General features: G+C 31.1%; 1 protein-coding gene across 1 annotated transcript; it reads right to left on the bottom strand.

Annotated features, from left to right (window-relative positions):
* Nucleotides 1-107: 107 nt before the first annotated feature.
* Nucleotides 108-6,550, bottom strand: LOC107868238 (probable serine/threonine-protein kinase PIX13). The gene is made up of 6 exons (XM_016714867.2): nt 6,179-6,550; nt 4,122-4,453; nt 2,170-2,305; nt 1,941-2,083; nt 1,731-1,854; nt 108-865 (listed from the first exon to the last, which is right to left on the bottom strand). Exons 1-6 carry the CDS (start codon nt 6,261-6,263, stop codon nt 375-377), a joined length of 1,311 nt encoding a protein of 436 aa, XP_016570353.2. The 5' UTR covers nt 6,264-6,550; the 3' UTR covers nt 108-374.
* Nucleotides 6,551-16,168: the final 9,618 nt, after the last annotated feature.

The raw sequence follows: 16,168 nt of genomic DNA, 5'->3' as shown, positions 1-16,168 counted from the left end.
CAACTGATAGAGTGAGAAACTCGTGAAAAAATGATACTTCAGATGTGTTTCTGACCATTATCTCAGTAATAATAACAACAACAGCCATGTTTTCCGGTGCAATGAAATAAAAGGAAAGTTAGCTCCAATAACTCTGCTGAAACCTTCCTCAATACAGAAGCCAAATCAGTGTCAAAGTTTTCTATGAATTCTTTTAACAAATTACAACAGTCAAGTCATGCAAACACAGAGGTAACATACAATACAAAATTTTAGTGGAAAAAAAAAATGAAATGACATAAAATGGTGAACAATATAAACTTGATCTTGTACTAAATGAGTTAAAAGATTGAAATTTATAGAGACATACATATAGCTAAGGCAGGCCAATTTCTTCACCTCATAATATTTCCTGACCCCGCGCTGAATCCATGATCGTTTGGCTTACGTGGTGATTGGCGACTTCTTGGAGACTCTCTGTCGTTTGTCTGACGTGGTGATTGACGACTTCGTGGAGACTGTCTGTTTTGATGAGATGAAGAATGCTCGGATTTTCTTATGGATTCTTTTGGTTTCTCCTTGATCGCTTCGATCTGTTCCAACACGTTTGTTACTTCTTTCATTGAAGGTCGATTCTTTGGGTCTCCCTCTAAGCATTTTAGAGTAATCTGTGCAGCGAGCGTTGCTGCTTTCGAAGAATACTGGCCTTCCATCCGGGCATCCATAATCGACTTCAACTTCCTTTTGTTAGATAACATTGGTTTCACCCACTCCACCAATTTCTCCCGTCCGTTTGGGCGTTTGGTGTCAAGTGCTCGTAAACCAGTCAACATCTCAAGCAAGACGACTCCAAATCCATACACGTCGCTTTTTACATATAGATGACCTGTTAACATGACAAACAAATCCCCTTTAACATATATTCTCCCTCAGTTTCATTTTATATGATTGTATTTGACGAGGCATGAAATGTAAGACAACTTTTTGGACATATCCAAACTGACCTTAAAACTTGTGGTCGTTCATCTTCGGAACAAATTTACAGGAAAGAGTGTCATAACAGGAGTAATACTGCAAATGCTTTCCAGCGTCTCACTTTTTGTTTCTATGGAGCGTTCCTAAGTTGCGCGGACTCTTCATTTTCGATGCTGCATCCGTGTCGGATTCTTTGAAAACACACTACTTTTGGCGAATCCAACACGCACCCATGGACATTTTTGACGAGTCCGAGCAACATAGGTTAGTTCCCTCTTATGTATCTATACTAGCAAGTGGATACTACAACAGAATGGTCAGACTCAACAAGGTGAAAGTACAGGTAGTCCAACTGAGTAGAGTTCCCTTCAATTTACATCTTTATTGGTACATTATCGTAAAATTCGAGCATTTACGGGAAATCTTGGAATATAATCAATGAGTTTATTCATGAATCAATTATGAAAAAAAAAAAAGAAAAAACGAAAGGCAAGAAACAACAGAGAAGCTAGTGCGCTAATTTGTTGACATTTAGGAACAATCAGTTGTTAGAATATCTTTAGGTCAATTTTTGGTCATGATGAAGCAATCTTGAATTGAAAATAGACGGCGAATCTAACAAACAAGGGAACTTCATCAACCAACTAATCGATAGAACGCTATGGTTACACCCGAAAGCAACATTTTATCAAGGTCAGAGTTAGCCAGTCAACTTAGTACTATAATGTAGATTTTAGATTAGACACAAATAATAAGGGCTCAAAAAAGGTGCTCACCGGTTTCAACATATTCTGGAGCAGCATAACCATATGTGCCCATAACACGAGTAGTTACGTGTGAGTTACTACCAGAAGGCCCCAGTTTAGCTAATCCGAAGTCTGATATTTTTGCATTGTAGTTCTACAAAGCAAAAGGTGATGATTCATGACTAACACACTAATTAACTCGAGAACCAAATAAAATGCCGACCAGGAAGCAAACATTACCCCATCAAGCAGAATGTTTGATGCTTTGAAGTCCCGGTAAATAACTTTCTTTTCTGAAGTATGTAAAAAAGCTAAGCCCCGTGCTGCTCCTATGGCAATTTTGAGCCGCAAGTCCCAAGAAAGTGGTTCAATAGCGGCACTCCCTACAAAGTAGACACGTTGGAGGTCAAGTGCACCATATAATCAATTGAGCTTTGGTTTTATTGAATTTCTAACACTAACTTCTTACTTCTGAAAAGATGGTTTTCCAAGCTCCCCTTTGGCATAAATTCGTACACAAGTAACAGTTCCTTTTCCTCCGAACAATATCCCAGCAGTTTAACAAGGTTCGGATGTGAAAGCCTTCCTAAAAAGCTCACTTCCGACTGCATTTTAAGTGATACAGATTATAAACATCATAGAAATAATCTAACTGGAAAACATAGATCAAAATAACTGACAACAGAAAGTCTAAACAAAAAAAAGAAGATGGAAAATAGCAAATGTGATACATAACTAACTATACGGACTGAAATTTAGAGACGGACACCGCAAGAACACATTGACAAAGCGAACTTGATCTAGCTTGGAATTTATCTCCATAACTCCATCCATTAGGATCGGAAACAGACAAGTAGGGGAAAGGCCTGCGTACACACTACCCTTCCCAGACCTCGCTTGTGGAATTGCACTGGCGTTGTTGTTGTTGTTGTAATTCCATCCAATTGGAATCAATTTTCTAAAGAAGATCATTTTTTGTTCCTGAAACTGATTTTGACGCAAAAAGCTTGCATTTATTCACATTCCGCTCAAAAAACTACCAATTTGACAACAACAACAACATACCCAGTGTATTCCCACCTAGTGGTGTCTGGGAAGGGTAAAATGTACGCAGTCCATACCACTACCTCCGAAGAAGTAGAAAGGTTGTATTCGATAGACCTCGGGCACAGGACAAAATGACAGTAAACAAAGTCGCAATAAAAAAAAAATTAATTTCAGTTCTCTAAGTTTGACATGAGTTAAAGGAAGTTTCTGATAAAATTTGGCAGAAAATTCTTATACTCTTCCTTCCTCTTCACATAACAATTACTAGTGAGTTACACTACATATATTGGCCCGTATAATGGCCATAGATAATATGGTCACGACATAATCACTAAATTTTTACCAAAGCCAATGCGGCCCAGATGACCAATAAAATTCATTTCACTTTGTCACTAACACATGCTCCAACCACATAAAAAGTATCATTGTGGTAAACAAAAATTGAAAAAGTGCAGTACGTTGAATAAATGTTTAAAGACTCTGTGCTCATGGCATCTCAACTAAGTAACAAAAGATTTACCCCAAAAATTATAAAAAGAACTGTCATATTAAACACCAACACATTTCTATGCCACACAATTGTGTAGTCGAGCCAATTTTCTTAATTCTCTGGTTCACTTTACCAACTAAGCATCTAAGAAGAGCCCAAGCAAACTGCAATTTTCTTACAACTTATCTTTCTTGCAGGGATTTACTGGAATAATGAGGACATCAACCCATAAAATCCTTCAAATTTTATGAGCAATCAGTAGACAATATGAACTAGCAAACTCAACAGTTAAGTTTCTTTTTGACAATATGTAAATTAAGCAATTGAAATACAGTCGATATCTGATTCAAGAAGAATATAAACATAACAGTATATGTAGGAAAGTTTTCATTAAGACTATACAATTTTTACCATGTTCTTTGTTACTTCAATTGCATCGAGCTTGCATCGAGCAAGTTTAGGCATCCTAGTTTCTTAGATGGCTTTGTCCAACCATCAACTACTCCAGTCAATTACTCAATTGACTTCTTCATCGAAAAAGAGTCTACATTTATGCCAAAGAATACTTGCTTTATCAACAACAACAACAACAAACATACCCTGTGTAGTCAGTAGACTGTACGCAGACCTTATCCCTACCTCAGAAGTAGAGAGGCTGTTTCCAATAGACCCTTGGCTAAGGGAAAACAGTCCAAAACAGTCTAGAAAAAGAAGTAACGGAAGTCCAAGATACAACAGATAATAACAGCGCAGAAAATACAACAAAATGGTACGGTAATGAAGCTACAAGGAACAACAGATGGCAACATAAATTGAAGGACGAGAAACTACAAGAGCCAAATAATAATTGCTTTATCATTGGATCAAAAATCTCAATTGTATACCTGCCACTCTTCAAATCCTTGAGTACTCTCGGCATTCAACTTCTTGATGGCAACAATCATTCCAGTGCCAGCTTTAGTCGGAGCAAGTGTCTTCTCATCAACCCATCCTTTATACACAGTACCAAAACCGCCGATCCCCAAAACTGAGTCAGACTTGAAATTTTTTGTGGAAAACTTCATATCAGAAAAACTATAAATCTTCAAATTTGCAATCGGCAATATCTCTCCGTTCAAACATGTATCGTCACTTGCAGCTGCTGAGAACTGACTATGTCCAATACTGCCACTCGTAGCCGAATAGCCAAGGCCATTGCTGTAGTTCTTTGATGTGTCTGCACAAATACTAACTACCATGTAAATCTCTAGTTCGAATCTTCTCACTCCCAACTAAATATAAAGTCCATGATTTTGAAATAAGCTAAAGAGCAGGATCTTCGAAAGCCAAATAGGAAAAAGAGAAGAAATCACAATAATTACAAGAGTTATGACGTGCAACAAATTCATTCATGAGAAATTCGAGAACTCGATAAAAAAAAGTTAGTTACTAGTTTTGTTCCTTACACTCTTCCTTCTTAGTCCGTTCCAAAAAAGGATCCACCTTTCTATATTGATAAACTTTAAACTTCTCATTTTACCATTAACGAAATGCTCTCTTAGCCTCATAAACGCGATATATTTAATACAACAAGTTCTAAGTTTGTTATGTGCCAAAAATGTGATCTTTTTAACTCTATTCACAATAAAACACGATCAGTGGCACCACCCTTCCCTGAAAAATTACACAACACGTATGTATGTATTTTTTTCATATATACACACACACACACATATATACGCAATGGGGTCGTTTGGTGGGATGTATTAGAGAAATTAATACATATATTAGCCGTGATATTATTTAATCCTATTCAGTATTATAAGGTGTATAACTAACACGTAACAAACCTATGGTATTAGCAATACAAGACTATTATACATGGATAGACATGGTTAAAGATAAAACTACCCTTAATACACCAATCCAAACAGTGAATAAGAAAGCATAACTAATCTCAACATTAGTAATACACCATGTTGAGTCCATCTGGCTCCTTCATGTGTTAATTTTGACACCTTTGATAAAAATTCTGACTCCGTCACTTTCCATAATAGCAATTAAGTACTAACAGAACAACAGATACACAATTTGTTTACTTTTTTATACTTTAACCCCTCATAGCGAAAATCCTGACTGAGTCACTAAACACCACCATATAAAACGACAAAGAGAGTACACAAACAAGAAAAGAAGGGGAAATTCAAGAGTACCCAAAATAGAAACTAAGTACTAAAAAACAACATATGCATAATTTGTTTACTTTTTTTAGTGAACATCCGGACTCCGTCCCTAACACAGTCATATAAGATGATACAAATGGAGTACACAAACAATAAAAGACGGGGGAAATTTCAAAGTACCCAAAACAGAATTGAGTACTAACAAAACAACATATGCATAATTTGTTTTCTTTATATTTTAACCCTTTGGTGAAAATTCTGACTCTGTCACTGAACATAAATCATATAAAATGATATAAAGGGAATACAAAAACAAGAAAATAAAGGGAGATCTCATGGTACCCAAAATAGAATTAAGAGCTAACAAGACAACCTATGCATAACTTTTTTTTCTTTTATTTTAACCCCCTTGTTGAAAATTCTGACTCCGTCACTGAACAACAAACACATAAAATATACATAGGGAATACAAAAACAAGAAAATAAAGGGAGATTTCATAGTACCCAAAAATAGAAACTAAGTACAAATACAACAACATATGCATAATTTGTTTTCTTTATATTTTAACCCCTTAGGTGATAATTCTAACTCTGTCACTCTTGGTGAAAATTCTGATTCCGTCACTGAACAACAATCATATAAAATGATACAAACGGAGTACAAAAACAAGAAAATAAAGGGAGTTAACATAGTACCCAAAATAGAAAACTAAGTACAAATACAACAACATATGCAATAATTTGTTCATAATATTAAGCAAGCATAAACTAAAAAGTACCTATAGTAGATGCTCTGGTTGAGAAACTAGGATAAGTACTACTAGATTTAGAATTAGAAAGCTTAGCTCCAAAACAATTCCCCATCAAGATTCCAAAACTTGTACTAATATTTTTCCTTTCACTTCAATATTATTAATAGCATAATTCAATTGTGAAAAGTGAGGATAAAAAGTCGAAAGAAACAAGAAAAGAGGTGGAAATAAAGAGCAAGAAAAAAGGGAAAAAGGAGAATTTAAAGGGTATCAATATTCAAAGATACTATTATTAATCAATGGAATGGAAAAGGGTGACTTTTTTTTGTTTTCTTGGTGGACTTTTCCAAGAAATTATAGTATAAAAGCTTGCTTTTTGAAAATGTTAATGTTGTCTATGTAACAAAAGAATATTGAATCGGTGTGAAAGATTTTATGTTTGAATTTTAATATATAAAAAGCATCAGGTTTTGTGTTCGAGTCTTACTAACCGTTTGATCATGAGAATTTTTTTATTTTTTTTAAAGAATTATTTTATTCTAATAAATTATAATGTTTAGCAATACAAAATTTAAATATTTTTTTCAATTTTAAAAAGATTTGTATTGTTTGGTAAGTTGATCCAAAAATAATTACTCAAAGTTAACTGTTTTAAAATATATATATATATATGAATACCCTTAGCAAGTTATTGTCTTCTAATTAGAGGTCTCAATTTCAAATAAAGTATAAAAACATTTTTAATAAAAAAAATATTTTATAACAGAAATTTTAGTACATTGAACTGTCTTTTTTTAAAAAGCATCTCATAAATAGGTTATATCAATTTAATTTTAAATTAATCAAGTTTTAATACAAATATTCACCTTAAATAAGAAAACAAAAAAGAGAAGCTTCTCACTTTTTCTTGAAAGCTGCTGTTCCTATTGCTTTTTTGTGAACATCATCTTTATACATTTTTATTTTTACATTGAGAAAAAGATTTTTTATTTGTCTTTTTGTGTGATTCTATAAGTAAAATAATATTATAATATCAATGATAAAGATATACAATATAATTTAACAAACATAAAGAGGGTGGTGCATGTGTAAGCAACCTTACATCTACAAAAGTAAAATAGTTATTTTCAATAGACAATTGATTTGATTAAAAAAATATTAAAAAAATATGTAAAGTAAATATAGTAGTAACAAATTCATATTAAGAAATAATGGAAAAGAAAAAATCAATAATTAATGTGGGGTGTGGAATAATGAAAGTGAAAATGTGGTATGTTGAACGATAAAAAGAACATAATTACTAAGAGTAAATATCACTTACAAAACTTTTCATTTGAGGGTCGTGATAGTATAAAGTTTTTTTAATTTCAATAATTAAAAATTTTAAATTCGAATTCTAAAATATAAAAAACTATAATACAAAATGCATAAAAAAAAATAATAATTAAGGTCTATGGTATTGACACGTTAATGTGTTCAACCTCTATAAACTAGTCAAGAGTCAATACTTATCCTATTTAATTAAGTTTCCTATCAATTGCATTATTTGTCTGATAGCTTCACATTTTAATTTTTCCTTTTTTTTGGGAGAAAGAAGATAAATTTTGATAATTTTAATATTTTATATAATTACTGAAATCTTAATTTTAAGTCTGTCGGAATATATAATTAACTTCCAAAAAATTTAAAGAAGATATAATTTTTCTTTATAAAGATATATATTTAGCTTTCGATATATTTTTTGATTTGTGTCTATCGAGATACATAATTAGCTTTCTAATACTTTCAACGAAGATACATAATTAGCTGAAATTTTTGTAATTACTTTATAAGAATGGAGATTTATGTAAACATAATAAGTTAAAGTGTATATTTATGTTAGTTTAGCTAAAAAAAAAATTATTGAGTTTCCTATCATAACTCTTTATATTTTAAGTTTATGATTCGAAACTTCTAATTAAGAAATAGAAAATTATATCCATACTTATATCACAACCCCCTTTCATATTTATTCAAAATATGTATACCCTTCGTGAGAAAGAGGATTTTATTTTTCTTTTGGTTTTTCAGCCGAGCTTGATTGAACGAGGAGTTTTTGTGTAACTGGTAAAGTATTATTTTTACGTGATTGAAATAATCAGGTGTTATGCAAAAACTAGTAAAGCAAACCTCGAAAGACACTAAATAAAAAGACAAACAGAAAATACACTAAAAGAGGCACAATAATTTAAAGTGGTTCGATTTAATCGACCTACATCCACAAAAGAAGATGAGTAATTCACTATATAAAAGAGAGTACAAAATGTCAAGAGAGACAATCTCATACAATTCACTCGGAATAAAAAAAAATCACACAAATAACACCGTAACACTTGAGTCTCACAAATTCCCCTCCCCCTCCCCAACAACCAACAAACAATACTCTAACTCTTAGAACTACGTCGTGAATGTTAATAAACTAGAAAAAATGAGTCTCTATTCATAGAGTTTATAACATTTCCTACAAGAATAAGGATCGGCAAAATATGGTGATAAGAAAATCAGATCAATACCAACAAGAAGATCACGAACTTGAGTTGTACTGAGAAATGTAGGATAAAGTTGTATATATAATAGACACTTATGATCCGATTCTTTTTCAAACTCTGCACATAACGAAAGCTTGATGCATCAAATTACCCACTCAAATTCAACTAAATTTGAATCCATAATTTGTAAGGCGTGTTATAAGGGGCGGAGCCACCTAATGGTTAGAGGTTCACACAAATTTCTTTTAGTGAAAATTAAATTATTTATACATGATTAAAAAAATTATATATATAATTGATGTTAAACCTCATTTAACTAGTTCGCATGCCTACTTCTTTCAATCTTAAACCCTCTTAATGAAAATTTTAATTTCGCCACTATCATTATTTAGAAAACTTCCACTAAAACTTTATGTATACTCAAAAATTCAAACCCAAATTTTTTTATCATCAAAGGTCATTAACCATCCCATTTTTCAAGTTTAGAAAATAAATTAATGATGCTTTCTTGTAGTGGAGGAAAATAGTGCATGTGCCTTTAGGAATAAAATAAGTAGTAGTAATATTTTATTAAAAAGTAATAAGAAAATGCATTTCTTTCTTTCTTTATTCTTTATATATTAAATATATTAAAAATAATTAACCAATAGATTATTGGATTTTGCTTTATTCTCTCTTGACTTGACTCTTCATATAAGTTTCTAAAAGTAAAAATTGCACCATCATTTTCAATCAATATATTGGAGATTTGAGTCACCTGAAAAATGATAAATTTCTAAAGTGAAAATTGCACTATCATTATCAATCAATATATTAGAGGTTTGAGTCACATGAAAAATATAAGGAGAAAAAATATAAAGTAATTATCAAAATTGTCTTGAATTTAATAAAAAAATATCTTAATTTTATAAGTCTATTATCTCGTTACTCTTGTTTATCATCCCCTTATGAACTTTGATGGCATGTAGAGTGTGTTTCACTCTCATGTAACGCAGAAATAAGTAAAATAAATTGTTTTTTTTTTTTTCAGCATTTATTTAATTTTAAAAGTATCACTTTATTTTTTACTTTATAAATTTTCATTTTACTTTTTTTCTCTTTTTTCTTTTTCTTCATTTTCTTGCTTGAGAAGACCCATAGTTAGATATTCATTCTTTGCCCTTTTTTTTCATAATTGCTTCTCTTTTCATTATTTCTTCCTTCTTCCCTATTTCATCAAGATTTTCCTTAATTGTATTGCTTCTCTCTTTATATTTTTTTTCGTTCTTCTTTGTTCTTTCAAGATCTTTTTTCGATAATTTTTTTCTCTAATTTATAATTACTGTGCTTTTTAATGAATTATCAAAGCATTTTGATTCATTATTTTCGATTAATAAGTGGTCTAATTTTACATTTAATTTTATGGAGATTTTGATTTTCTGATTTTAATTTTTATTTGGGAATGATTAAGTGATAGACATAATGGAGGTATAAAGTGACAATGGTGATGATAGTTGTGCCAAAACCATGAGTTGTGGTGCAGCGGATGGGGCTGCTCCACCCTTAATCGGAGGTCAAGTATTCGATTCTGGGCATGAAGAAAACTTTGTTTGGAGCGCTACCCCCGAATGGAGCCCTACCCGATGCGAATCCAAATTAGTCGGGTTTCAATGCGGGTACCGTACACCGAATGAAAAAAAAAATAAAAAAAGATAATTGTGTCAAAGATAACCATGGACAAGATTGAAAAAGAAACATAATGAAATGGAGCAAATAGTTGGGCTTATTAGCACACAACAAGATTGAAGAAGAAGGAGAAAAGACAGAAAAAAAATGTATAAACAAATAAAATTAAAAAATAAAAATAACTATTAGGATAAAAAATAAGTGTGCCACGTGGCAAATATTTATTGGTGCGTGACTGACATTTTTTTTTCTAAAAAACTGGGGATAGGGGGAGAGGATTACAATGTGGGGAATCGAACCCTCACCAATAAGGTGAAAGTTCTAATAACTAACCAATTAAGCTACTAAGATTTCCTTTTTCCACATTTGAAGTTGGCTGAAATATGAATATTTATATCACTTTTAAATTATTTAAGGGGGTAATAAGTCGCTCACAAAATTAAAGTGTCTTTTTACAAATCTCTAACAAATTCAATGATCACTTTATGTCTTTTCTCAAATATAAGTAAAATGACTATGAATCCTCTAGCAACGGATTTTAATTTATTTTCTCTTTGTAACGATTCTAGAAATGAAATAGTACCATCATTATCGATTAATATATTGGAAAATCTAGTCAACTTGAAAAATAAGTAAAATGTCTATGAAATTTTTTGCATTGAATTTTATGTCAAGATATAAAATGCTTACATTATACTTATTCTGTGTGACCATGTCCAAACATTTAATCCCTATGTAAACATAAAATATTTTGTGCACTTACTTTATTTTATGTGACATTTTACCCCCAACAACCTGTCATTTTCCATCTCATTTTTGCCTGCTCGCAAGAATCGAACCATATTTTGAGTCTTTTGACCTAGAAAAAGAAGGGAAAAAACTCGGGGGCATCAACGTCTTTCTTTCATACGAGAGGGGACAATACGCTTTAAGAAGCTTTGGCTACTCAACCTATAAGAATAGGGGCTTGGTAAGCAAAAAGTGTAAATATCTCATCTCAATAGGGGTCTTATTGTCGTTCCCAGCTTAAGCGTCTACACCTTTGATGCCATCTTAATTAGGGGTGTTCATAGATCGGTTTGGGTCGTTTATTGGTTAAAATTATATCAAATCAACTTAGCCGATTTTTAAATTTCTAAAACCAAATAAAAAAATAACTTTATGACTTTAACTAATGATAAAAGTTGAAAATATAAAAAAACAAATCCAATCTAACATATGAGATGTCAACCGAGTGTTATATCTCAACCTTGAAACTAAAATGTCAACTGAGTGTTATACTTCGATAAAGCCGTGAACAACACCATATGAACGCTTCTAAAACAATATTTAAAAACTACATTTAACAGAATGATATGATAAAACCCCCAAAAGGTGAACACACAAACTTCCTGCTCAACAAGGTTAAAAAAGAAAGTTAAAATTAGTGATTGTCTATAGTCTAATGAATCTTAGTTGTAAATTTTAATAAACAACAAGATATTGTATCCACAATTAGTATCATTTGTCATTCCAAGTGCGAAATTCATTTAGAATCTCATAAGGTACCGTCAACTGGATAAAGACATATGACTGAGTGTGTTACGACTAAAGTTAAATCATGATTAAAATATAAAATGTGACAAATATTTATATTGTATTTATGAATAATATATAAATAATTATATATATATATATATATATATATCGGTTCGATTTAATTATTTCAGAGTAAAACTAAATCAAAGCAGATTAGCATCGATTTTCAAAAATTCAAAATAAAACCAAACCAAACCTAACCAAATATTGATTTTTTAAATTGGTTTGATTTGGATCGCGGTTCGATTTGGTTAAAAATCAAACCGTGAACACCCCTAAATTCTTAATAACTGGACTGGATGTCTCACCATAGTCTATACGCGCAGCTAGCATACAATGAGGGGGTTCATTCTTCGGTAAAAAATAATACTATTTGTACATGGTTAAAATTATTTTTTATGTATGTATATATACATACATACATACATATATATATATATATATATATATATATATATATTATATTTTATATATAATAGATGTTAAACCCCCTTCGGTTAGTTCGTGTGTGCACTTAGGAACCCCTTTAGTAAAAATTTTAACTCCGCCACTGATGAAGGGCGGGGAGAGTGGGGAGTGAAACCAGAGGCAAAACTAGGATTTCAACTGAGGGATGTCAATATTTGAAGAAAAATTAGCTAAAGGGGGTTCAACCCTATACATATAAATAAGTTTAATCATATATAAATAGTATATTTTTTTTATCATAGAAAGGTTCGGCTGGCTCCACCCCTGATTGAAACAATCTATAGGCTTATGCATGAAAGCATGAATAACTAAAATCGTCTTTGATATTTAAGGTCCCAAATCATACAATTTAAATTTTGAATTCTGAATTCCATCTAAAAACACTTTATGTCATTTCGAATTTGTTAGTTTAGTGAAAAACAACTATATGACTACTTTGACAATATAGATGTATCTTTTTCCTAAACTTTCTTGAGTTGTTAAAAGCGAATATTATTCATTAATTAGTATTAAAATGGATAACCACATCTAGTCATTTTCTTGACTTAATTACTAAGAATTAGTTTACTACTTTTCATTAACTTAATAATTTCTTCATATATATATGTGTGTTTACTAATAAATACTTAAAAAAAAAGAAGAAGATATTATTGATGTGAAGTGTGGACTTTGTTTAACAAACAACATGCAGGTTTCCTAGTCTCAGTCTATTCAATTGGAAAAAGAATGAAAGAGTCAATTATTTAAACTTTTTTTTTAGTTTTTTATTTGAGGTCCGATATTAGTATTGAAATTCAATTAATTTGAATTCATGTTGCATAAGACTTATTTGGCAAATCATTCCCTACGAATAGGACTTTTTCATATTCAGATCTCGAAATTAAAATTTTTATTAAGAGAGAAACAATCTCATCCGCTGCACCATATCTTTTAATGATAATTATTTCAACATCTTATTAGTGTGTAGTAGGTTCAAATAGATTTTGGCTCGATTAAATTGTAATTTGAATTAGTTTTAAAAGTCTCACTTTTGAGGTAAAACAGTCTGTACTGAAAGTGAGATTATAATTTCTAAGTTCGAATTTGAAATATTTGATTAAGGATAAAATTAAATTTTAGGATTTTTAGGTTATGAATTTCGGACGACCATTCTTATTTTTATAAAAAATTTTATAAATTATATAAGAAGTAATTTCATCCACTGTACCGCATACTATAATGATAATGTATTTGAATGTCTTATTAATGTGTGGATGTTTTTTTTTTTTTTGCCCTTGTAGGTTCGAATAAATTTTGGCTCGATTAAATTGCAATTTAAATTTGTTTGAAAATGTTAACTTCTAAGGTAAAATAATTTTTACTAAAGGTGAGATTATATTTTCTGAGCTCAAATGCAGAATATTTGATTAAAAATAAAGCCAAATTTAGGATTTTTAGGTTATGAATTTTAGACGACCATTCTTATTTTTATAAGATTTTTGATAAATTATTATTTACATATATATGAGATAAAACTTTGACACAAATACAAGATTTGAATTTATTGGATATTTATGGAAAAATGTAACTATAATGATGACTCATCTTCTCACTAAAAATGAAGGAATATTTATCACCTGTTAAAATTCAATTGTGACATAGGCAAAGTATTTTAAAAAAAAAAGTGAAAAGGAATCGTTTTCCCCCAAACTATATAAAAAAAATCTAAGCCACACTTAAACTATTTAAGTGACCTATTACACACCTAAACTATAAAAAAGTGATACTTTTTACCTTAAGCTCTGACGTGGGAAAAACATAATTAATTAAATTTAAAAAGCGCGTCTACATTAAAAATTAATACAAAAATAAAATAAAATAAAATATTCATCTCCCCTCTCACACCTCCAAACTATCATCTTCTTCATCACCCCCACCTCCAAACACCAACCCCACCCCAACCAACTATCTTCTTCATCATCCCCCACCCCCAAACTCCAACCCCACCGAATTGATGTCAATTTCACTAATTTCAAAATCTTGAAATAAAATTTGAATCACTAAATTCAAACTAAGCTTAAACAGGCTCGCCAAAATTCAAATTGAATTTGTTGTTTTCACTTGGACGAATTGGATTATGGAATAACTGTTTCTCTCAAAACCATCAAGGACAATAAAGTTATTGAAACATTCTTCTCATCTTCTTCCTCACTCAATTTGTTCTCAACTAGACCAGTGTTTTTCTGTTAAACTATTGCTTCTTAATTTCCCTAAACCTCTTTATATCATCAAATTCACATAAACACTACAATATTACATCTCCACCACCCAATCTTCCTTTAAAAATTTTCACCTAATTTTTTTTTATCCAAATCTAACTCACAATTTTGCTTGCAAGAACCATAATGGTCCAATCTTGGAAAACAATAAAGAAGCAAAAGCAAATTTCACAATCCAATTACAACCTGTTGGATAATAAAATTCTAGAGATCGAAAATAAATAATCAAGACTAGAAGAATATATTGCAACAATCAATTTATTGATTTCAATGCGAGTGTTACAATCTCTATGATTCCTCTGATTCGCCTTTTCAACTATAAATTCAAGGGCTTCGAGTTTGATCTTGAACTTTAACTTGAACTTGACGGATTTAATCTTGACTTGTGCTTTAATCCAAGGGCTTGGTAGCTTATTCTTGAATCTTGCGGTCTTGATCTTGAACTTGAACTTGATTTGAAGACTTGATGAACTTGATCTCGACTTGTACTTAAATTCAAGGCCTTTGCGCTTGTTCTTGAATCTTGTAGTCTTGATCTTGAAGCTTGAACTTGTTCTTGAATCTTGAACTCTTGATCTTGAATCTTGAGCTTGTTCTTGAACCTTGAACTCTTGATCTTGAAATCTTGAGCTTGTTTTTGAATTTGTAGAGAAATCTGCTGCTTTGATCCACGAGCTCTCCCTTGATTCTTGTTAAACTTGTTCGTCCTTTTCTGAATTATGAGACTCCTATTTATAGTTGTAGGAAGTAAAGGGTCATGATAAACATGAACTTCCTTTGGCCAATCAGATTTAAGTGACATGACATTTCTTATGGGTTTTTAATTTACTGCATCATTTTGACACGTGGCATGACCTCATTGACTCCTTCACTTGACTTGGCATGCCACATCATTTGACATGTGGCACCAAATTGGTCCTCTAGAACATGATGACATCTTGGGTTTGCTAAAGTAGGCTTAGTCATCTCTAGCCCAAATTAGTGGACTAGCCCAATAACAATTGGACTTTAATTAAATCCATGCATATTTGGACTCAAATAATTAATCCAATTATATTAATCTCCAATATTTGTTTGACATTAATATATTTTAATTTTAATAGTATTCAAATTTTGTACGAATAATATTTTATTGCTTACACAACCCATTTGATTTTCTATTTGAAGAAATTGTCTTTTCAATTCTTGATTGTCTTAGTGACAACCCATTTGACAAAAAATCATTCTCACTTGTTTGTAAATCATTTTTTGCTAGGAAAATCTTGAAACCTTTTAGGCCAGAACACTTAACAAAGATTCTTAATAGATACCCGCAAATTATCAATCTTGATCTTTCCCTTTGTCTAAGAATTACAGATGAAACACTAACAGTTATAGCTAGTTTATATAAAGAAATGTTAAGGTTAATTAATCTTTCAAAGTCTAAGTTTTTTATCCATGTGGGATTGTCTAATTTAGTTATGAATTGTGGGAATTTGGTTGAGATTGATTTGTCAAATACTACTGAGTTGAAGGATGTG

The sequence above is a fragment of the Capsicum annuum genome, chromosome 4 (assembly GCF_002878395.1).
Source record: "Capsicum annuum cultivar UCD-10X-F1 chromosome 4, UCD10Xv1.1, whole genome shotgun sequence".
NCBI lineage: Eukaryota > Viridiplantae > Streptophyta > Magnoliopsida > Solanales > Solanaceae > Capsicum > Capsicum annuum.
Note: the sequence above shows the minus strand (reverse complement) of the source record. Positions and strands in the feature narration are given on the sequence as shown.